At 36.8% G+C, this 24,319-nt stretch overlaps 1 protein-coding gene across 4 annotated transcripts in view; it reads left to right on the top strand.

Annotated features, from left to right (window-relative positions):
- The window catches only part of LOC150106232 (voltage-dependent calcium channel subunit alpha-2/delta-3-like), a 2,133,114-nt gene that overhangs the window by 1,393,011 nt on the left and 715,784 nt on the right, over positions 1–24,319 (top strand). For all 4 annotated transcript variants that reach the window (XM_090393048.1, XM_090393049.1, XM_090393047.1 and 1 more), the window contains one exon: positions 23,180–23,293. In XM_090393048.1, the coding sequence (XP_090249174.1) occupies positions 23,180–23,293 (114 nt within the window). The remainder of the gene's footprint in view (positions 1–23,179; positions 23,294–24,319) is intronic.

The following is a 24,319-nucleotide window of genomic DNA, read 5'->3' as shown; positions in this document are numbered from 1 at the left end:
ACTTCAGGTGCAAACTTTATTTGCTTACACTTGGATAAGGATTAAACTAAATATATAATTTATAGTCTAACCAAGTGGAAAAAAACTTCCAACATCTTTCTCTAATCCAGAGTAATTTAACAATAAGGTGTGACACCTTTTGGCAACCGGCATATGGAAATATGACTTCTGCATTGCTTCAACCTTGGTATCACCTCTGGATCTGGCTCCCAGTGATGTGTTTTTCACAGAAGTGGTTGCTTTCCTTGAAATGTGAGAGACTCTGCTTGGGGTTTAGTTTTTGCCTGTCTATTAGCAAGGCCACCTCTGAGATTATGACTCTTCTTGGTGGTGGGGTGAGCCTGTCACTGAGTGGAGCCACCGCTGAGTTGGACGGTCCTTCAGTCACTTGTAGGGAGTGGTCTGGCAGTCCCCCTAATTTTTAGAGAGGCCTTTACTTAAACAGCACCTCAATAAAGGTTGAAACCGGTCTGGGTAGTGACCCTTCCCATAATTCATAGCATTATACATGTCCGCAAGGAGATGTGCTTTGCATTATGGGATACTAAGGAAAGTGATGAGGACTCCATCCACCTTTGCCACGAGTTTCCCCAGTCGCAAACTTTGTTTGCTTACACTTTGATAAGGATTAAACTAAATATATAATGCACACTAGAAAAGTTGTAGATATGAAATATTAATAATATTATTATTATTACCCTAAGACCCCTTGGGAAAGACTCATCTAGGTGGTCCCTCTGTCATGCACACAGCTCATCATACTGTACCTTAAACACATTCAAATTATCTGCAGACACCACACTGTCAGGCAAGGCATTCCAATCATTCACAACTCTGCATGCAAAAATCTGCTTCTCACTGCCTTGCTCACACCCTCCTTATACAGCTTCCAGGGATGACTTCTTGTTCTTCTCCTCTGATCTCCCACCATTTTATGAAAAACCTCTTCAACATTGATCCTATAAGAACCTCTTACTAATTTGTAAGTCTCTATTATATCACCCTCTTCCTCTAGATTCTGTAAATTGCATCTTCTCAGCCTTTCCTCATATTTGACATTCCAGAGATCAGAAACTACCTTAGTCAGTCGTCTCTGGACTCTTTCCAACATATCTTCATCCTTTTGAAAACCAGCTGGCCAAATCTGTGCACAGTAGTCCATGTGTGCCTAATCAGAGACTTTAACAATGGAATAAGAATGTCCTTACAAGTCAGTGTTCTTCACATCATTCCCAGAATTCATTGTGTTGTCCTCACAATTTTGGCAATGTGTCCTCTAAATATTAGATCCTTATCCACTATCACCCCCAGATCTCTTATTTCCTCCACCTCCAACAATATATTCCCACCAATCATAAATTCTATATCCCAACTTCATTTCCCAAATTTTAAAACCTTACATTATTATTATATTATTATTATTATTATTATTACCCCAAGACCTCATGGAGTCAAAGACTCATCTGGGAGGTCCTTTTATCACACACACAGCTCATCATACCATGTCTTAAACATGCTCAAACTCACTTAAACACACTCAAAACACACTCAAACAACACAAGGCATATCAATCATTTACAACTCTGCATGAAAAAAAACTGCCTCTCACTCCCCTACTCACACCCTCTTTATTCAGTTTCCAGGGATGACCTCTGGTTCTCCCCTGATATCCCACTATTTTCGGTAGAACTTCTCCAGCATTGATCCTATAAAAACCCCTTACCAACTTGTAGGTCTCGATCATTTTGCAACATTGAACTGGTATTTCTACTCATGTGTCCATTCACTCAATCTATTCAAGTCTTCTTGTAAGGACACAACATCTGCTGTACTCCTCATAGTTCATCCTAACTTTACATCATCTGCAAACAACTGAATATCCCCCATCCAAATCTTACCCATTATTATTAACATACAGGTTAAACAGCAATGGCCCTAAAACAAACTCCTGAGGCACACCTCCAGTGACTTTCCTCTTCCAGGATATTGCTTCTCCATACACAACTTGCATGATACCTATCAGATAACCAATCTCTGATCTAATGCACTAGTCTAATATCCAACCCTATCCGCTCTAGTTTGACTATCAACTTATCGTGCAGTAATCTATCAAAAGTCTTTGCAAAATCTAAGTATACTACTGTGTATCCATCTCCTTTGTCCAATTTTACTCAATATTATCATTATGTAATTGTTAATTATAAAGTTAGAGTATGCAAATTTCCTCTACTCTTTTATAAAATGAATAGCAGAGGAAATGTAATAGCAAAATATGAATTGGTGAGGTAACTTATCAGATCGATACTAATACTATTTTTCACAAGGAGCATGAAGTTGTCTTTGGATGGTGATTAAAACCCTAGTAAGGGAATAAAAACTGATATTGAATGTAAACAAAAATTATTTTCACTCCTGAGCTGTGCCAATTTTTGCTCTGTTTGTTATTCTTTTATTTACTTTATTTATTTATTTATTTTTGCATATAAATAAGTAGATTTCGCTAACTTATATTTCTTTCAATCCTTTGGCAGAAGCTTTATTTCTTAAAACCTTTTTATTTGAAAATACTTTTTTTTTTTGCTATACAGAATTAACTTCTTGAAGGGAATATTTTGTAAACTGGGAAGATAAAAATCTCTCTGAAGCCACAAGGTTTGCTCCCAATATATACTGACTTATACTAACTTTTATTTATTATTTAATCATAAGCCCACTAGGCCTGCTACTGGCACTACTGCCCAGGTAAAGTGAATTACCCCAGTTTTATTACTATTTTTTAAACATTCCTTGCTATATGATGCATATGTATTGTTTGTTAATATTATGCATGCCATTGTTTGTGTATCCTAAGGCTGTTAAACAGTTTATATTGTAATAGTCTGAAAATTAGATTGTTTTCATAATCTACTTTTCAGAAGGAAAGTGTAACAATTAGATTTCTTATGATAACAGCATGTTATTATAAGAAAATGTAGAACTACACTTTGTTTGAATAAGTGAAAAATAAAAATGTCATGAAATATTGAAACATTTCAAGTGAATAAAAATTAATTATTAAAATTCATTAAAATATCTAGGTCTTTAAAATTGATTTAATTATATATTACTAGTTAATAAATCAGTCTTATATCAAGCAACTCAGTTACAATTTTTTTTTCTGTAATTGACAACCTTGTATAAAATAATATCTTCCATCTAACTTTCACATGATCATTTTTTATTAGCACAATCAAAAATACTTGTAAATTTAAGCCAGTTGTGCTAATAAAAATAGTCACACAAAAGTTACTTTGAAGTTATTGCTGTTACTATGAATCAAATGACTTTTTGAAACATAAGACAAAACTTCATTTTTTGATTGCTGATTTTAGTAGCAGTAGGATAATGATAATCCTAATACAATAATTCTATACCATATCACACTTATTTTGGGAGAAACATTTTAGCATATAACACAACTTAAAATCTCAAAGTCGGTCATTCTTTACTGACATTATGAAGAATTTTTAAAACAAATAAAGTGCAATCACAGGCACTCATTAAAAAGAACTTTTCTCAACTTTTTGTCTGAGTGACATCATTCATTACAATAACAGTTTAAACACATTTTGGCTTTTCAGTTCAGTAAATACAGCAAAAAACGTTAGCCTAATTTCCACACACACCATTTTTAGTGAGAAAATGAGCCAAAATTTTGTTATTAACATGTTCAGTTTGAACCCAAATTGAGATTATTTGTTATATTTTTGTCAATCTTCCACATATCTAATTATATTCCTCCATCTGTATTGGAATTATTACTATGCAGTGGAATTGCTTTCCTAGTTTAGTGCATTTATGTATACATAAATTTAATTCATTTCAACCAGAGCAAAGAATAGCTTTATAAAATTGGGAAATAAGCCATATTTTGCATATCTGCTCAACAAGTTTTTGTGGGGATTCTAAATGGAAAATTTCAATACAGTCAATCCATACAGAGCCGATGAATAGCTTGTATACTTACAGATATAATAAAACAGGTGGACAGAATAAAAATAAGAAAGAAATTAATAGATGCTTGTGCTTTCGAGAATACATCTAAAATCAGCGAAGAGTTTGTTACAAGCTAATGTCAAATCAACTGAAATTAAGTTTATATTTAAGGGAGAAACAGTGGAAAGGAATTGGCATTTTTCACTGAACTGCTTCATGAAGAGGTTTTGGCATGGTTGTGGATGATGGTAATTGCACCTTTTTTTATTATTATTATTATTTTTTTTTTTTTTTTGTATTGTTGATTTGGCATTAGCATCTAACAACTCATTGAAACTTAACATGAAATTTAACAACTCAACTGAATAAATAAAACTTAAAACATTTACCCTTCCCTTTTTTAAGATGTTTTGGAAGATGCAGGCATCTATTCAATTGCAAGGATGATAGCAATTATGGAAGTGCTGCCAGTGTATAGAAGAAAGATGGTATATTTCGGTATCAGTGATATTTTGCTATTTGTTACTTCCCAGGTAAGAATAGTAGGTCCCTCAAAATCTTCTTGCATTGGCTTATCTATTCTATCATGATTGTAGAGTTCCTTTGAATACTCTACCCATCTATCCCTTATTTTGTCTTTCTCCATTAGGATGTTTCCATTGGTATCTTCAATGCAATGAGAGCCTACCCTTTTGCAAGATTTGCTAGTTAACTCCCTAACTTTTTCATGAAGTTCTCTGGTTTTGTGCTTTTTGTCCAGAAGTTCAATTTCCTTGCATTTGTTGTTGAGCCATAGTTCTTTTGCAATCGTACATTCTTTCCTGATCTCCTTAAGTTCTTGTATTCAGGACGATTTTTGTGTTTCTTTCTTTCCCCCATCATTTTCATTATCTTGTCATTCATCCAGGGTTTACTCATTTTCTTCTCAAATTTGGGAATTGTTTGTTTTACTGCCTTTTTAATGCCCTCTTTAAATTTCTGCCATCTATCCTCAATCTCATCTTTAGGGTAAGGATACTTTGTGGAATCATGAACGTTAACAGTTAGCTGTTATGTTTGTATACAGTGTCAGAAGTATCAGAAAAGGGAAATTAAATGGTTTCATTGATTGAGTTTGTTCACACAAAAATTATTGGAATAAGTTGGACATGGTTGTACGAGAATGACATCCTGACAGAAATAGTGGTGGAAGGATATGATATATTTCGTGAAGATAGAAAGGATAAAAGGGAAGTGGAGTGCTGTCGATGATAAAAAGGAGTTATGTCCATACAAGGAAGAGATGCAAGGGGAAAATAGTGGCAGTGGTTTTGAGGCAGTATAGTGTCAGATAAAGGTGAATAGAATGAAAGACTTCATTGGATTGTCATAGACCTGGTAATGTGGAGGGTAGTGATCAGGAAATGTATAAGCATATTAGCCATGCAAATGGGAAAAGGGTGATCAGTATGGGTGATTTTACTTATGGCAATACAGACTAGGATGATGGGATAGCAACTGGAAGTAAATAAAATTCGTGCAGAGTTGTGAGTGATTGGAATGCCTTGCCTGAGAGTGTGGTGTCTGCAAGGAGTTTGAATGTGTTTAAGATGCGGTATGATGAGATGTGTGTGAGATAAAAGGACCTCCTAGATGAGTCTTTGACTCCATGAGGTCTTGTTTAATAATAATAATAATAATAATAATAATAATAATAATAATAATAATAATAATAAAATAAAATGATTTTCTTGAGTTTTTGATGGACAACTACCTCAGGCAGCATGTAACAGAGGGTACACGAGGATTGAGGTTCTTGTATTTGATAATCTCATCACAGGATGTTATTATAAATGTGAGTTGATGAAAGTGACAGTGAAGTGATTACCTGTGTGATTGCCACTTGGGGACTTAAGTGAGGAAAGGGTATTGGAACTGCAAGGCTGGTGATTATGAGACTCTCAGGAGATTGCTTGGAGTGTAGCATAGAATCAGGAGTTGGGTAGAAAGAAGATCAGTGTATTCAAGAACTGTCTTGTAAAAGCAGTGTGTAAGTGTATTCCAAAGGTCAGAAGATTAAGGTAGGTGTGAAATGGATAAACAAAAAGATTAAACTGGGATACAGAGAAAATAAAGCTTTCTGGAGGCAGAATAAGAGGAGTGGTAATAATCAGTTCGATGAGGAATACAAAGAACAGGCAGGGAAGATGACTTGGTTTGCAAGGGTAGCAAAAGTGAAGTATGAGCAGCAGTTAGCTAATGAAGCCAGAAAAAAAAAATCCTAGGGAGTTCTTTTGATATGTAACCTGAAAAAATAAGATGGTTATGGTAGAATGGCATTGATTGGATAAAATGATATAAGGACATCTGCAGCAGTCAATATTGTTGAGATATTGAATGAGAAGTTCATAAAGGTCTTTTATTCTTCGTATATGTGAAATCATCATGAGTTTGAGAGCAACGGGATGGCTCTCAAACTCACTTAATAATGCTGTGGGACTTGAGGATATATTACTGCATATTTTGAAGGAATGTGGCAGGTAGTTGTCATCTGCCTTGACATATTTGTTTAATATGAGTCTTATATTGGGTCAAGTTTCAAAAGAGTGGAAGGAAGGCACAATTGTACCACTTCATAAAGGGGATGACAAAATTCAATCATCAAATTATAGGCCAATCTCTGTGTCAGGTGTTGTGATTAAATAATATCACCAGTCTTTCCAACACAACTGACAATACAGTTGTGTTGGAAAGACTGGTGAATATCAGGATCTAAAATTGAGTTCAAAAGAATGGTATTATCTTTGATGGACAGTATGGATTTGTTAGCAAGAGGTCATGTTTTAGTAATCTACCTAGTTATTACAATAAGGTGAGAGCAGCATTGGATGTTGGAGATGGATACACAGTAGTATACTTAGACTTTGCAAAGGCTTTTGATAAATAGAAGGATTTTGATTGATAGTCAAACTAGAACAGATGGGAGTTGGATATTAGAGTAGTGCATTGGATTGGAGATTAGCTGTCTTATAGCTATCAACAAGTTGTGTATGGGGGATGTCTCAGTGGTATGTTGTAAGGCCATTGCTGTTTAACCTAATTAATGATATTGGGGAAGATTTGAATGAAGATATACAGTTGTTTGAGACAAACTATGAGGAATAGAGTAGCTGTTCTAGCTTTATAAGAAGACTAGATTAGATTGAGTAAGTGGGCACAGGAGTGGGGTTACAAATTCAATGTTGCAAAATATAAGGTTTTACAATTTGGAAAACAAAGCTGAGATGTGGAATTTACTCTTGGTGGGGATACAGTGTTGGAAGTGGAAGAAATAAGTGATCTTGGAGTTATTTTGGATAAGAACCTAAAATTTAGAAGACATATTGCCAAAACTGCCAAAAATTGTCAAAAACAGCCGCTAAAGGGCCAGGCAAATGGTCGTGTTTTCAGGGAGCTCCCGAAAGCTAAGTACAATTTTGAATGGAAATTAGAATATATGTTAAAAATCATAACGTAATATTGTCTAAATTTGGTAGCTTGTTGTGTCTGTGTGATTTTGGTGTAAATTCCATTAATTAATTTAGTATTTAATGATACGTTTAATAGATTTGAATATGGCTGCAATGCGACATAAGATAATGGCGTCCAAAAATACGACGCCATTGTTCAAAAACTATAATGTGAGAGAATTTGTCCAATGTGATGTGTGTGGAATGTATGCATTCCCGAATGAGGCTGGAGTTTGGATTGAAAGTGATAGTGGTGGGAGAATGTGTAGAAAGTGTATGCAAAGTGAGGAGTCGAAGTATGTGTCAGGTTGTGAGACAGTTATGGTAGAAGAAAGCCAGAATGCGAGTGAAAATAGTGGCTCGATAGGGAATTGCGGTGTACAAGATGGCAATATGAGCGGTGATCTAAGAAAGAGTGAGAGCAATTATACAGAAAGAGAAAATGGTTTGAATGATAAAAAAAATGAGGAATTATTTGTAGGAAGTGAGATCGCTAGGCTGCGCGCAGTGATACAAAATGCGCAGCGGCAATTACAGCACCTGCAAAACTCTTTCCAGAGTGATTCTACTAACGTAAATAAACAGCGTGGGAGAGTTTCCGAAATGAAGGAAAGAGTGTTGTATGGTGACTCGTTATTAAGAGGAGTAATAGATGGGAGTGTAACTAAATTGTACTTACCGGGTGCGAAATTTGAGGATGTAAGTGAGAGTATTAGAGTGCAAAAACAGAGGGTGAAAGAATTAACAATTGTGGCGGGTACGAATGAATTGAAAGGTGATAAATTTTTTATGAGAGAGGACTTGAAAGTATTGTTAAAGGTAGTGAAAGAAAAGAGTGACAGAGTTAGAATGGTGAGTCTGTTACCGCGGTATGACAGAGAGGAGTTTAGAATGAGGGCCATAATCGCAAATGACATTATGCGCAGGTTATGCGGACGGTGTGGTGTGGAATTCGTGGACGTGTGGAATGAGTTTGATGGGCGAAAGGACTTATACAAGATGGATGGCCTACATTTGAATGGACTTGGTGTGCAGAGACTGGAAAGAGTGTTACTGAATGAAGTGAAAATGGATGTGCAAAACCAGGGAAACTAGAACTACCAAGGAGTGGGGGGAAGTGGATATCCAGACATCAGTGAGACAGTTGAGTGTAAAAATGTATATAATGTACCTGAGCCAGCACTAAGGACAAAAAATGGGAATGGGACATTTAGAATAACGCATCAAGATAGGGGTGGGACAAAGGGATCACTGCAATTCATGTATACTAATGCCAGGAGTATTAGGAACAAGAAGGAAGAATTTTTGGCCTTGATTGGCTCTTCCTGGCCACAGGTTATTGGCATTAGTGAAACATGGTTGACGGAAGATGATATAGTTAGTGGGATAGAATGTGTAGGTTATAGTGTGTTTAGGAGGGACAGAGAGAATAAAATTGGGGGAGGGGTGTTATTGATGATAGCTGAAGAACTGCAGCCAAAGAGAATTGAAGTATTGCAGGATAGTGAAAGGAGCTCATTTGAGGCTATTTGGTGTGAGATTGACACTGGCAGAATAAAATATACAGTTGGGTGCTGCTATAGACCAGGTGATGGAATAGATGGTGGAGATGGTATGCATAAACAAATTGATGAAATGAGTGGAAGGAGGGTAATTATTATGGGGGATTTCAACTATGGTAACATTGATTGGAAGGAGGAGAGGACACATGTGAGGAAGGAAATGGATTTTATTCAATTATTAAGGGATAACTATCTGAAACAGCATGTAATTGAAAATACTAGGGGTGTGAGAGTGCTTGACCTGGTAATAGTATCTGAGAATTTTGACTGTAATGAATATGAACATGTTGCCACCTATTGGTGAGAGTGATCATAAGGTCTTGACCTGAGAGGTGGCTAAAGGTGTGGAATTTTCGATTAAGACAGGGTATATGTGGAATTACTGTGCTGGCAAGTATGAGAAGCTTAGGAGATTGCTTGGTTCAGTGCCATGGTATGTAAAACTGCAACGGCTGGATGTCGATAGAGCATGGGAAGTGGTCAAGGAGCATTTACAGGAGGCTATGGCTGATTATATACTTAGGGTCCGAATAATAAAACAAGTAGGGGTTAAATGGATGAATAAAACCATTAAGCTTGAGCCGCAAAAAAAGAAACAACTGTGGAGGGATATTTAAAGAAAGAGGTGACCTGCAGGCACACGAACAGTGTAAAGTGCAGGCCTGACGTAACAAGTATGGTAAAAAAAGCTAAAATGGATTATGAAAGGAAACTAGCTATGCAAGCTAAAGAGAATCCCAAACAGTTCTTTCAATATGCTGCAAGCAAAAAAAAAACTGCACATGGCAGAATGATTTTAAGGAATGCCGATGGTAAGAAGGTCACTGAATCAGTTGATATAGTAGTGGAATTACTGAGTGAGCACTTTGCAAAAGTATATCATTCAAGTGGTGGATGTAACATTGTAATAGTCTATTACAGAACCTTAATGTGAATTCACCGGTGGGATTGGATGGTAAACTGGCATGGGTCTTACATGAAGCGGCTAAAGAATTATCAGTGCCCTTGACCATATTGTTTAATCTGAGTCTCAGGTCTGGTTTAGTCTCAAAGGTGTGGAAAGAGGGGAAAATAGTTCCACTGCATAAAGGAGGATCCAAGACTACTGTTGCAAATTACCGACCGATCAGCATATCAAGAGTTGTTGTCAAGGTCTTGGAGAAAGTAGTCAAGGGAAAAATACAGGAATCGATTGATGAAAATGAGATACTGTACGGGAGACAGCATGGCTTTGTGAAGGGTAGATCATGCCTCAGTAACTTGCTCAAGTTTTATAACACAGTGACAGCTGAACTGCTGAGAATTTGACTGTAATGAATATGACCATGTTGCCACCTATTGGTGAGAGTGATCATAAGGTCTTGACCTGGGAGGTGGCTAAAGGTGTGCAATTTGTGATTAAGACAGGGTATATGTGGAATTACCATGCTGGCAAGTATGACAAGCTTAGGAGATTGCTTGGATCAGTGCCATGGCATGTACAACTGCAAGGGCTGGACGTCGATAGAGCATGGGAAGTGGTCAAAGAGCATTTACAGGAGGTTATGGCTGATTGTATACCTAAGGTCCGAATAGTGAAACAAGGAGGGGTTAAATGGATGAATAACACCATTAAGCTTGAGCTGCAAAAAAAGAAACAACTATGGAGGGAATTTAAAGAAAGGGGTGACCTACAGGCACACGAACGGTATAAAGTGCAGGCCAGAAGGGTAACGAGTGTGGTAAAAACAGCAAAAGCCGATTATGAAAGGAAACTAGCTATGCAAGCAAAAGAGAATCCCAAACAGTTCTTTCAATATGCTGCAAGCAAAAAAAAAAACTGTACATGGCAAAATGATTTTAAGGAATGACGATGGTAAAGAGTTCACTGAACCAGTCGATATAGTGGAGTTACTGAGCGCGCACTTTGCAAAAGTATATCATCCAGGTGGTGACGTTGAAAATATGAAGGAACCATTAGTTCATATGGGAATTGTGATGAATGAAGTGGAGGTGAATAGTCTATTACAGAACCTTAATGTGAATACATCTGTGGGATTGGATGGTATACCGGCACGGGTCTTGCATGAAGCGGCTAATGAATTATCAGTGCCCTTGACCATGTTGTTTAATCTGAGTCTCGGGTCTGGCTTAGTCCCGAAGGCGTGGAAAGAGGGGAAAATAATTTCACTGCATAAAGGAGGATCCAAGACTATGGTTGCAAATTACCGACCGATCAGCATGTCAGGAGTCGTTGTCAAGGTCTTGGAGAAAGTAGTCAAGGGAAAAATACAGGAATGGATTGATGAAAATGAGATACTGTACAGAGGACAGCATGGCTTTGTGAAGGTAGATCATGCCTCAGTAACTTGCTCAAGTTTTATAACAAGGTGACGGCTGAACTGGATAAGGGAAATGGGTTTACAGTGATACTGCTGGACCTAGCAAAGGCGTTTGACAGGATACCACATGGAATTCTAATCCATAAACTACAACATATGGGAATGGATGTAGGGTTGGTGAGATGGATAGCTGGGTGGTTGATGGAGAGATATCAAAGAGTAGTTTATTCAGGAGTAGAGTCCAAAAAACGGCCTGTGACTAGTGGTGTGCCACAGGGTTCTGTTCTTGGACCACTGCTGTTTAATCTGTTCATTAACGATATAGAGAAGGGTCTAAGTGGGACAGTTCATTTGTTCGCTGATGATGAAAAGTTGGGTAGGGCGATAGTGAAATATATCAAAGTCTTGCAAGATGACTTAGATAGATTGGAGTTCTGGACTAAGGAGAATGGATGTCAATTTAATGTGACAAAATGTAAGGTTATGCATTTCGGAGTGAAAAGATTAGCAGCAGTATACCACATTGGTGGAACTGTACTCCAAGAGATTGATGAGGCCAGGGACTTGGGAGTGTTGATGGATAGGGAGATGAAGTTTAGGGGCCACATTGCGAAAGTAGCTAAATCAGCTCATCAACTCACTTGGTTGTTGAAAAATATCTTGATGAGCAGAGACAAGCAAGTTATTCTACCTCTGTACCGAGCCCTGATAAGACCTCATCTCGACTACTGTGCCCAGATTTGGTCACCTCGGTTCCTTCTTGATGGGGAGGAGGTGGAGAGCATCCAGAGGCGAGTGACTAAGATGATAGCAGGTCTATGGAATGAACCATATGAGAACAGGTTAAAGATTTGTGGGTTGCAGAAACTAGTTGATAGGCGGAAGAGGAGAGATATGATTGAGACATTCAAATTGCTAAAAGGATTCTATAGGATTAATTCAGATGATATTTTTGAGATCAGGACTGGTGGTGGGAGAACTAGGGGACACCCATGGAAGCTGGGCAAGAGCGTGGTTAGCAGGGGTGTTAGAGCTGGGTTCTTTACTTTTAGAGTGGTAAATGAGTGGAATAAGCTGCCAGAGTCTGTTGTGGGTGCTATGACAGTGAGCGAGTTCAAGGCAAGGTATGATAGATACTGTGAGAATGTTGAACAGTTGTGTGAACATGATGTTTAGGGCCTCCCTCGATGAGTCTAAGGACTCCTGGAGTAGCCCGTAGTAATAATAATAATAATAATAATAATAATAATAATAATAACTGTGATGACAACACAACGAATTCTGGGAATGATGCAGGGGACACTGACTTTAAAAATAAGGAGATTCTGTTCTGTTGTATAAGGCTCTGATTAGGACACATAATTACTCTGCACATATCTGATCACCTGGTTTTCAAAAGGAATAAGAGGTATTGGACAGGATCCAGAGGCAATTGACCAGAATAGTTTCTGATCTCTGGAATGATGAATGTAAAGAAAGGTTGCGGTGATGCAGTTTGCAGAGTCTAGTGGATAGGAGGAAGAGAGGAGATATGGAGACATCCATATTGGTACAGGGCTGTTATAGGATTACCATTGAAGAGGTTTCATAAAATGCTGGGACATTGGGGGAGAATAAAGAGATCATTCCTGGAAGCTGTATAAGGCTGGTGTAAGCAAGGGAGTGAGAAGCAGGTCTTTTTCATGGAGAGTTATGAATGATTGGAATGCATTGCCTGTGAGCATGGTGTTTGCAGAGAATTTGAATGTGTTTAAAGTATGGTATAATGAGCTGTGTGTGTATCACAAAAGGAATCTCCTAGATGAAGTGTGTGACTCTATGGGTCCTAGGATAATAATAATATTCATAATTATTCACTTAGACTAATGATTTTTATATAAAACCAAATTCTCTCTGCTTTCTGATTTCTCCTTGCAGTAATAAACACAGTTCCTCATTTCTAGGTTCTGTCAGTCCAATGAGTTCAGTCTGATTGGACTGTCACCTCTAAGTTGTGATCTCTACACAATGCACCTTGACCCTCTTGATATTCAGTACTGTTTGCTGCAGTTATGAATCCCACTGTTCTTTAGGCCATCCTCTTCATGTTTAACACACACACACACACACACACGTGGGTATACATCATCTCGCTTAACAAGGTCCTCACTATATAAATCACACTAAATCCATTGAAATGCAATTTATTATTACTCTAAATCCAATTCACTTCACAGATCTTTTACCTATTCTCCTAAAGTGCATTCCTTCCACTTCTCTCTGGATTTCCCTGCATTTCTTCCTCATCCCCAAGAAATCCAGATGACCAGATCTATGCACAGTAGCCAAGATGGGAGTCTTATATCAAGGCCTTATAAAGAGGTATAATAACCTGCTTACTCATCAGAGTGTTCTTCAGTAACCAAGTAATCCGAGTTGTTTTAGCTACTTTTGCAATATGCCTTCTAAACTTTAACCCTCTATCTACCAACAATTCTAGATCCCCGACTTTATCAATTTCCTGGAGTATTCTATCAGTATGGTACATAGGTGGTACCATATGCTACATAATCTTTTCACTCCATAATCCTTACACTTTGCTACATTAAAATGATATCTGTTCTCTTTTTCCCGTACTTCAAAATATTAACATCATCTTTATTAATTATTGCTCAGCCAAATTTTGCATCATAACCAAACAGCTGAATACTTCCTCTCAGATCATTTCCTATATCATTAAGGTACACATTAAATAGTATTGGCCAAAGTACAGAACTCTGCAATATGACACTAGTTACAGACCTTCTACTGGACTCTACTCTGATATTGCTAATCATCGTTGGTGACATTTTATTATTATTTTTTTTTTTACTGTGTTGGTATGTATGTTTATTTAATTGTAACTATTATTACGTAATGTTCTTTCAAGTGTTTTAAGTTCATAGCACCTATGCATACAAGAACAAAGGCAGCCAAGAGTTCAATATTCAGTTATACTGATGACTCTTGCTATGCACTGTATGTTTAATATATTCATTGCCAAGAATGAATAGTTTATGGTTTGAAAGTGAGATTGGAGGGAGTTTGTGTTCGAAATTTTTTTGTGAGTGTGTGCAAGAAATGCAAGTCATGTCGAAAATGGGAGAATGAAGTAACTGGTATGGTAAATGTAACACAAATTGTGAGTTATAGAGAATGGAGTGGAAGCAGTGAATGAAAATGCATGAAATACAAATGAGAGTGCGAAAGTACTAGATGAAAATATTAATAGTGTGAAGAGATATAGCTTGCTTACACAGAATGAACTCCAGAGGATGATGAAATGACAGATCCAGTGACTTGAGAAATGATTGATGTGTGGTACAGCAGAAAGGAGACTGAAAGTAGAAGTGAATAGGAAAAGTATAAAAGTGTGAGAAACTGGGAGTAAAGAGAAATTATTGTAGGTATTTGATAATAAGAGGTGTATTTAATGAGACAGTGATGAAAGTATGTTTTTTCAGATGCAAAAATCAAGGATGCTAATGCAGCTATTTGTTTGCAGTAGGGAGAAGTGAAACAATTATTTGTGTTGGTAAGGCACAAATCAAAAGGTGAGAAATATGCAATGAGAGGGTGTGAAAAAGTTGTTGAAAGAATTGAAAATGAAGAGTAAGAAAGTAAAGACTGTGAGTCTCCTGCCTCAGATGATAGGACAGAATTGAAAATAAAGGCCATGATTAATAATGAGTCAATAAGAAGATTATGCAGGAGGAAAGGTATGCAGCTTACAGAACTATGGAGAGAAGTTGATGGACAATAGGACTTCTATATGCCTGATGAACTCCATTTGAATAGTTTTGGAGTTAGTTGTTTGGAGAAGCTGTTGTTCAGTGAGAGTTTGGAAGTACAAATCAGGATTGCAACCCCTAAACTAGAGATATTAGGGGAGGATGCAATCAAGCATATGTCTGGCCACCCCTGGGACAAATGAGTGTGAGTGTAGGAATGACTGTAGAAATAGCCACTATTAGAATAAATGACTTTGAGCAGATGACCTTGAACAGCTGGGTGCATTTTCACAGGTTTCAGATCTGAATGGGTTGGTAAGAATATTATGCAAAGGTAAGTGTGGGTCCAAGGGGATGTTGAAGTATCAACAACGAATGCCAGAAGTATCAGAATTAAAAGAGAATAGTTTCTGGCATTGGTCATCTCGACTTTGCCAAAAATTATCGACATCAGAGAGACCTGATTAATAGAAAATGACATAGTTACAGGGATACAGTGTAAGGGATATTTTAGTTTCAGAGAAGACAGAGGGAATAGGGCAGCAGGAGCGGTATATTAATGATAGCTGTAGAACTTCAGACAACAAAAATAGAAGTTAAGGAGGATTGTAGATCTGATTGAAATGGTTCATCTGGGGCTGTCTAGTGTGAGATAGAGGCCAGTAGGACAAAATATATTGTTGATTGCTGCTATAGACCTGAAGGTCCAGAGAAGGATGTATATGCCATGCATTGGCAGATTAGCAAATGAGTGCGGACCAAGCAATTATGGGAATATATCTATGGGAGTTTAGATTGGAAGTAGGAAACATACATGGTGAGATGGAAAAGGAATTTATACATTACTAAGGGTAATTATCTGAAACAGCATATCACGGAGGGGAATAGCAGTTTAAGAGTGTTGGATCTAGTAATAGCACATTAGATTGCCCTGTAAGAAGATCTCTAGGGGGATGTCATTAATGTCACGAGGAGAAGTAGCTGTGTATTTGAACAGTGTTTATTTTTTCTAAATTATATTGTGTGATTTTTATAATAGTGCTTTTATGTGATACTTAGATTTGGATTTTAAAAATATTCACTTCAGTTACATTTGATTAACATGGAAGTCCTAGTGGTGGCAGTAAAGAAGCATACACTAGCAACATGGAAGGATTTGACTCTGAGATTGAGTTTTTCCCTGAATATTTCACAGTGGATGTGCTGTGAGGATTGTTATATACATGCTCACAAAAATGTTAAAGATTTATGATGTGTTAGATTAAATGAGAAGAAGAAGAACATATTATAGTGTGCAAGAAGTGCAATGAAGAGTTAGGGCATTCCAAAAATGAGAGTAGTGTCACCAGGAGTAAACAGAAAATGAATGGCAGGGCTAGCAACAATAATAATAGAAGTGACATGAAAGAGAATAGGCAAAGAGTTAATAAAAATGTGAAGAATCAGGTTAAACATTTGGAGGAGGAAATTGAACATTCAAAGATTAACTGATGTAAATGAGGATGTTAATAAGAAGAAGGCAGTATCTCAAAATGTAAATCAGAAGGTTAGTTATTTTTGATTTTTATGGTGCAAAGACATCGAAGATCATACTGCTCCAGGACACAGATTACAGCAATACAGATTGTAAATGGTTAGTAGAACAGTCACAAACATCTATGCCCCCGGTGGGATTCAAACCTGCAGCCTCTTGGCTGGAGAGCAGATATGCTAACTGCTCAGCCAACCAGACCAGCTGTAAATCAGGAGGAGGTTAATATAAAGAAGCAAGTATGTGAAGATTATAGGGTATCTTTATATGATGATTCAGTCATTAAAAGTGTGGTAAATAATAGGGTACATAAAACATGTTTTCCAGGTGGTAGAATGAAACAATTAGATGCTTTGCATAGGAGGAAGGAATGGACATCAGAATTAGTGGTGGGCACAAACCACTTGGATAGCAGACAAAGAAAGTAACTGGGTTTAAGAAGTTGCTGTAGCAGGTGAAAGATATTAGAGTGATTCGGAATGTGGTTAGTTTGTTACCCAGATGTTATAGTGAACTGAGAAGAAGAATATGTCAGGCAAAGAGCATTAAATTTATGAATGTATGGAGTGAATTCGAATGGTTCAAAGCAGACTGAACGACTCTTATTTACTAAAATGAACAATACACAGAGTTCATACAGGATTAATATTGATAAGGGTCAGAGAAAGGTTGTGGAAGGACAGAAAGAAGATCACTACAAAGGTGAGGAAGTGATTATGGCAGGGCAGGGCAGAATAATAATGCAAAAAAAAAAAAAAAAAGGTGGGGATGGTATAAGGATATGAATTAAAGTCAGAGAAAAGATCAGGAACATGGAGATGGTCAGATTGAAGAGAGAGGTGAACTATAGCACAGAGAGTACAGAGCGATAGTGCTGGTGAGATCGCCTGAAAGAGTGTGGAATTCTTATGTTTGTGTACCATCGTAAGGAGCATCAGGGGGGCTTGATAATTAATATAAGTGAAACTTGATTGACTGAGGATGATATACTGTCAGGACTCGAAATGGTAGAATAGAGAATTTTCTGAAAGGATAGGTAGGTGCAGAGAGGAGGGGGGGGAGTACTGTTAATGATGACAGAGGAATTGTGCCTTCAAGAGGGGAAATGAAAAATAATAGTATGTGGGAAGATTTTGAAGCTGTTTAGTGTGAAGTTGAGATCATTAGAATAGTATATCTAATAGGATTTTGTAATATGCCATGGAATTTGGGGAGCACTGATTATGATATGTTTTGAGAAAATAGTTGGGCAAGTAAAAGAAGGAGATCTTAATGCGCAATTTTAATTATAGTAATGTGAATTGGAAAGAAGATATAGTGTATTGTAAAAAGGAATATGAATGTTGTTGAGTTTCTGCAGGATAACTGTCTTAAGCAGCATGAGGTTTTCATGTGTTGGATTTAAAAATCCTCATAGGATATGATTGTAAATGAGGAATCAATGCTGCCTTTTGAATCACTCTCACCAGCACACCTGTTGGTTAGATTGAAAATTAAGTTTTGGTTTGGAAAATACTCAAACAGGAAAAGGTTGCTATCAAGAAAGCATATATGTGGAACTATGAGGTGGTTGATTTTGAGAGCCTTTGTATCAATTATATATCGACTTGCATCAATACGTTGAGTTGATGAGCTGCGAAGAAAAAAATGTTGACAGTGTATGGGAAATGATAAGGTAGTATCTGACACAATCAGCACATGACTGCATACCAAGAATTAAATGAAAGAATAGAGTAGCAGTGAGATGGATTAACAGTGAATTCAAGCAAACAGTATGACAAAAGTATAAGAAATTTAGTTTAATCCTTTAACCAAGTATAAGCAAACAAAGTTTGCACCTGAAATATCTTCAGGACTAAGGCAACTCGTGGTAAAGGTGGACTAAGCTCTCATCACTTGTCTTAGTATCTCCCATAATGCAAAGCACATCTCCTTGTGGACATGTATAATGCTATGCATTAAAGGAAGGACCACCACCCAGACCGGTTTCCACCTTTATTGAGATCTCGTCAGTGGGAGCCAGATCCCAGAAGTGGTGATAGTAAGGTGGAAGTAACAGAGAAGTCATATTTACTTAGACGAGTTGCCAAAAGGTGTCTCACGTTACTAAATTACTCTGGATTAGATAAAGATGTTCAAAATGTTTTTCCACTTGGTTAGACTATAATAAATTTAGTTTAATCCTTTATCCAAGTGTAAGCAAACAAAGTTTATGCCTGAAGTATCTTCAGGACTGAGGCAACTCGTGGTAAAGGTGGACTAAGCTCTCATCACTTGTCTTAGTATCACCGATAATGCAAAGCACATCTCCTTGTGGACATGTATGATGCTATGCATTAAGGGAAGAGCCCCTAAAGATACTTCAGACACAAACTTTGTTTGCTTACACTTGGATAAAGGATTAAATTAAATTTATTATAGTCTAACCAAGTGGGAAAAAACTTTCGACATCTTTCTCAAATCCAGGGTAATTTAATAATAAGGTGAGACACCTTTTGGCAGCTCATATAGGTAAATATGACTTCTCCATTACTTCCACCTTAATATCACCACATCTGGGTCTGGGTCCCACTAACAAGACCTCAATAAAGATCGAAACTGGTCTGGGCAGTGGTCCTTCCCTTAATGCATAGCCTTATCCATGTCTGCAAGGAAATGTGCTTGGCATTATGGGAGATACTATGACAAGTGATGAGAGCTTGGTCCGCCTTTACCACAAGTTGCTTCAGGCCTGAAGATACTTCAGGCGCAAACTTTGTTTGCTTACACTTGGATAAAGGATTAACCTAAATTTATTATTGTCTAACCAAATGGGAAAAAACTTCCAATATCTTTCTCTAATCCAGATTAATTTAATAATAAGGTGAGACACCTTTTGGCAACTTGTATAGGTAAATATGACTTTTCCATTACTTCCACCTTAGTATCACCTCCTCAGGGTCTGGCTCCCACTGATGTGCTTTTGTGCAGAAGTGGTCCCTTTTGTTGAGGTATGAGAGGATCTACTTGGGATAGGTTTTTGCCTGTGTCTGAGTGGGACCACCGCTGAGATTATGGCTCTGTCTGGTGTTGGGGTGAGCAAGCCACTGGGTAGAACCAATGCTGAGAAGTTCTTGGTAATGAAGTGAGCCTGTCACTGAGTGGAACAACGCTGAGTTGGATGGTCCTTCAGTCACTCGTAGGGAGTGGTCTGGAGGATCGCCTAATTTTTAGAGAGATTTTTACTTAACCACACTTCAATAAAGGTCGATACTGGTCTGAGTAGTGGCTCTTCCCTTAATACATAGCGTTATTCATGTCCGCAACGAGATGTGCTTTGCATTATTGTAGATACTAAGACAAGTGATGAGAACTTGGTCCACCGTTACCACGAGTTGCCTCAGTCCTGAAGATACTTCACGTGCAAACTTTGTTTGCTTACACTTGGATAAAGGATTAAACTAAATTTATTATAGTCTAACCAAGTGGGAAAAAACTTCCAACCAGTATGGCAAAAAAAGTTGTTATGTTGGAGGAACAAGACAATTTGTAGTGAACAGATGCATGAAGAATATAAACTGCGGCCTCGAAAAATAACAAGCATGGTTAAAAAGAAAATGTAGGAAATGAGAGGAGTTGTACCTTCAGGTCATAGCTAAACCAAGGAAAATTTTCTGCTATGTGGCAAGCAAGAGGATAAATAATTATGGTAGGTTGACACTGGCAAATACTTAGGTAGCAGAGTAACTATAGTAAATGATATAGTGAAGTTATTTAATGAACAGTTCATCAGTGGATATCATGTTAGTGTTAATGTTGCTGTGCAACATGTAGAAGGGAGGCAAGAATTAGGAAAATTAAAGGTGAAATAATCAGAGGTATATCAAGTTATATGGGGGAGCAATATCAAGGAAAAAGAAAGTCACTAGTGGTGTGCCTCAAGGGTCTGTTTTAGGGCCATTACTGTTTAACTTGTATATTAATGATATTGGTGAAGATTTGGATAGAGATATGCAGTTGTTTGATGATGCAAAGTTGGGACAAAAAATGGAGAGTAGAGAAGATGTTGTGGCTTTACAAAAAGACTTGAATAAATTGAGTGATTGGGCAATGGAATGGGGATGTGAGTTCAATGTTGCAAAATGTAAGGTTTTAAAATTTGGGAAACAAAGATGGGATACAAAATTTATGTTTGGTGAGGATATATTGTCTGAGGTGGAGGAAATAAGAGATCTGGGGGTGATAGTGGATAAGGATCTCTGAAATTTAGGGGACACATTGCCAAAATTGTGAAGACAACACAAAGGCTTCTGGGAATGATGCGGAGGATACTAACTTGTAGAAGTAAGGAGATTCTTGTTCCATTGTATAAGGCTTTGATTAGGCCACACATGAACTATTGTGTCCAGAATTGGTCACCTTATTTTCAGAAGGACGAAGAGATGTTGGAAAGTGTCTAGAGGCGACTGACTAAGGTAGTTTCTAACCTCTGGAATGTCGAATATGAGGAAAGATTGAGAAGATACAATTTGCAGAGTCTGGTGGACAGGAGGAAGAGGGGAGATAGAATTGAGACCTACAAGTTAGTAAGGGGTTGTTATAGGATTGGAGAGGTTCTACAGAAAGCAGTGGGAGATTAGAGGAGAACTAGAGGTCATCCCTGGAAACTGTATAAAGAGGCTGTGAGTATGGGAGTGAGAAGCATTTTTTTTTCATGCATAGTTGTGAATGATTAGAATGCCTTGACTGAGAGTGTGGTATCTGCAGAGAATTTGAGTGTGTTTAAAGCATGGTATGATGAGCTGCATGTATGATAAAAGCACCTCCCAAATGAGTCTTTTACTCCATGGGGGGGTCTTGGGTAATAATAATAATAATATGTTGCAAGTCTCATGTTGTACTTCCTGACGATGTCTCAGTGACTGAGACGAAATGTTGGAAGAATTGAATAATATTTTTAATCCTTTCTCAGTGCTGTTTCACTCTATTAAGCCTATAACATGAGTTTCTCCCAGCATTTAAGCCTTAACACCAGATTAATTAAAACCATGCCAATAAATAACTTCTTTTACTTACAGAATAACTACTTTTGTATTGTTTTAATATTTTGATACTTCTATATATATATATTTTTTTCTTTTTTTATTGAAATGTTTCCTTCTTCATCATATTCTTTATATTCCAAGATTTATGATTTTAAGAATTGTATAAAAATGTCCATATATATAAAATAATTTTTGCTTCTTTATGTTTCTGAGTAAATGAATTTATTTAAATACATTATAAGATCACCAACATATTTTTACATTTTTCATGGCAGTGAAAATCACTCCAGATTCTTTTCTTCACAAAAATATATCCTTATTTTTATGACTTATTATTCTTCCAAAGACTTTTTTTTTTTTTTTTTTGGTCAGAAACATCCACGTAATGTTCCTATATATTTGAAATCATAATCGTAAATAATAATAAAAAAAATTCATTCCACCTCTGTAGATAAACATGTCTTCACCTACCCAGTTTGTGTTGTAATCCTACATATTCTTACCAAAATATACCACCATTTCAGGAAAAAATAAATAAAATTTTACACACACACACACACACACACACACACACACACACACACACACACACACACACACACACACACACACACACGTGAGCCTCCATAGCTCATTTGGTATAGAAGAAGCCCTTTGGTTTGAAAGACCTGGGTCCAATTCCCATCAGTGATGTGCAGAACCTTTATCTGGTCTCTTTTGACGAAAGGTGAGTTAGCTGGTCTCATACAGAGGTAGGGGATTTTTCACCTAGAAACTCGGGTTTTTCATCCCCCAGAAAAGGCAAACTAGCCTCGTGAACACACATGGCTACAGTCATAAAATACTTATGGCAAGGAAGGCAATGGAAAACCACCTTGCATCATATCTCTCTAGTAATTAGTTGCAACCCTCTCAAAGAGAGGAGGCCACAGGATTAGAATATATATGTGTGTACATATATATATATATATCTATATATGTACACACACTTGAAAAAAACCCACCATATTTAGCATCTTATTTAATCAATGTAAAAATCAGCAAACATAATCTAAAAACATCAAGAGTAATTAAGCAATCAATCAATTTTTTTTTGTCTTATATGGACAGAGATATTTTGAGTTGCTTAATATAAGTTATATAAATAGTTATAATTTAAGAAATATAACTTTTCTCATATATATTTTATATTATCATAAACTAATAAATATATATATATAAAAACACTGTTATAAGAAATATTTCTACTTTATGCATGGCACTGTGCTTTTCAAAGTTAGAAATGTGAATTGATTGAAATCTATTACTTGTTATCCTGTCTCAGAAGAGTACACGGAAATATTTCAAGAATATTCCAGAATGTTATTATAATTGAATTTCTCTAAAGTTTGGCATATTATTTACCTATACTTAAATCTGGAATATTCTTCCAAGAGGGTTTTTTTTTTTTTTTTTTTTTTACTGTAATATTGAATTTTTCACTTTATTATTAGAAGTGACTGACTGTATTAGGTGGGGGTTTTTTGCAGGGATCGTATGATAAAGATGTATGGCATTACAACAACATTTGTTGCAACACGAAGTGGACTGCTCAGGTTTGAAGATCATCGTCCAGATGAAGTAAGAAACAATAGTTCAGAAAAGTAAGCATTTTCCCTCTAATTTTTGTGTTATTTGAATATATATTGGTGATATTAAGGATTTTGAAGTGTATACATAGCTACAGAGTCTTTGTCTTGAGCTAATTCTCTTATTCCCTGCACATCTATATACACTGATAGTTCCATCTCTTCTCTCTCTCACCTACCCACACACACACAAATCAAAAATTAGTATCGTTATGCAGTTCACAGGAAGTTAAAATAAAAATGCACATCCAGTGCTTATATACAGAAGTTGTGAGATCACACTGGAACACAGTTTTAAAGCATGTTTTATCAGTCAAATTATTTTATATTTTAAGTCAGTTTAGCTACATTGGTTTGCAGAAGGTCCATTAATATGCATATATGTTATCAAAGTGCATGGATTTATAACTGTATATTCGGCTTTTGAAAATATGGCTGTTTTTCAACAATAATAATGTCATTGACTAGGATTTAAACTTGTTAAACAAGTATCGAATGTTGGTGACACACACCATACACACACACACGCACACACACACACATATATATATATATATACTCATATATTTATCATGTCTTTTGAGCAAAACATCCAGCAAATCTTGAGTAGTGTTGCTATCAAAATATTCCTGTAGATCTGAAAGTATTTCTCCAGCTGTTCTATAAATATGCCTTGACACCAGAGCTCCATTTACATCACACTCAGAGAAACCCAACATTTCTTCATATGGAGGACAGCTTTAAAACGGTGTTCTACAGACTGACAGCTAGACTATATATTAAACTCAGCCTGAGAGAGAGGAGAGAGAAAGTTTAGATAGTGTCTGGATTAGTTGAAGAATAATCTTGTAGCTACTATTCTGCCAGGTGTGCTTGGAAGGAGTCTGAGTAATTTATGGAGACATTGCTGAAGTCATGATGATTTAAGGATTGGGTGAAATTCTCTATTTTTTTGGCTAAGCAAAGAATCCATGCTGCATATTCCACGATCTCCCAATTTCAGTTTGATTACTATAACATAAATGAGAATTCAAGCAGAGA

Source organism: Typopeltis vanoorti, chromosome 5 (genome assembly GCF_054136105.1).
Source record: "Typopeltis vanoorti isolate ZY-2024b chromosome 5, IOZ_Tvanoo_1.0, whole genome shotgun sequence".
NCBI lineage: Eukaryota > Metazoa > Arthropoda > Arachnida > Uropygi > Thelyphonidae > Typopeltis > Typopeltis vanoorti.
This window is presented reverse-complemented; position numbering and strand designations above follow the sequence as displayed.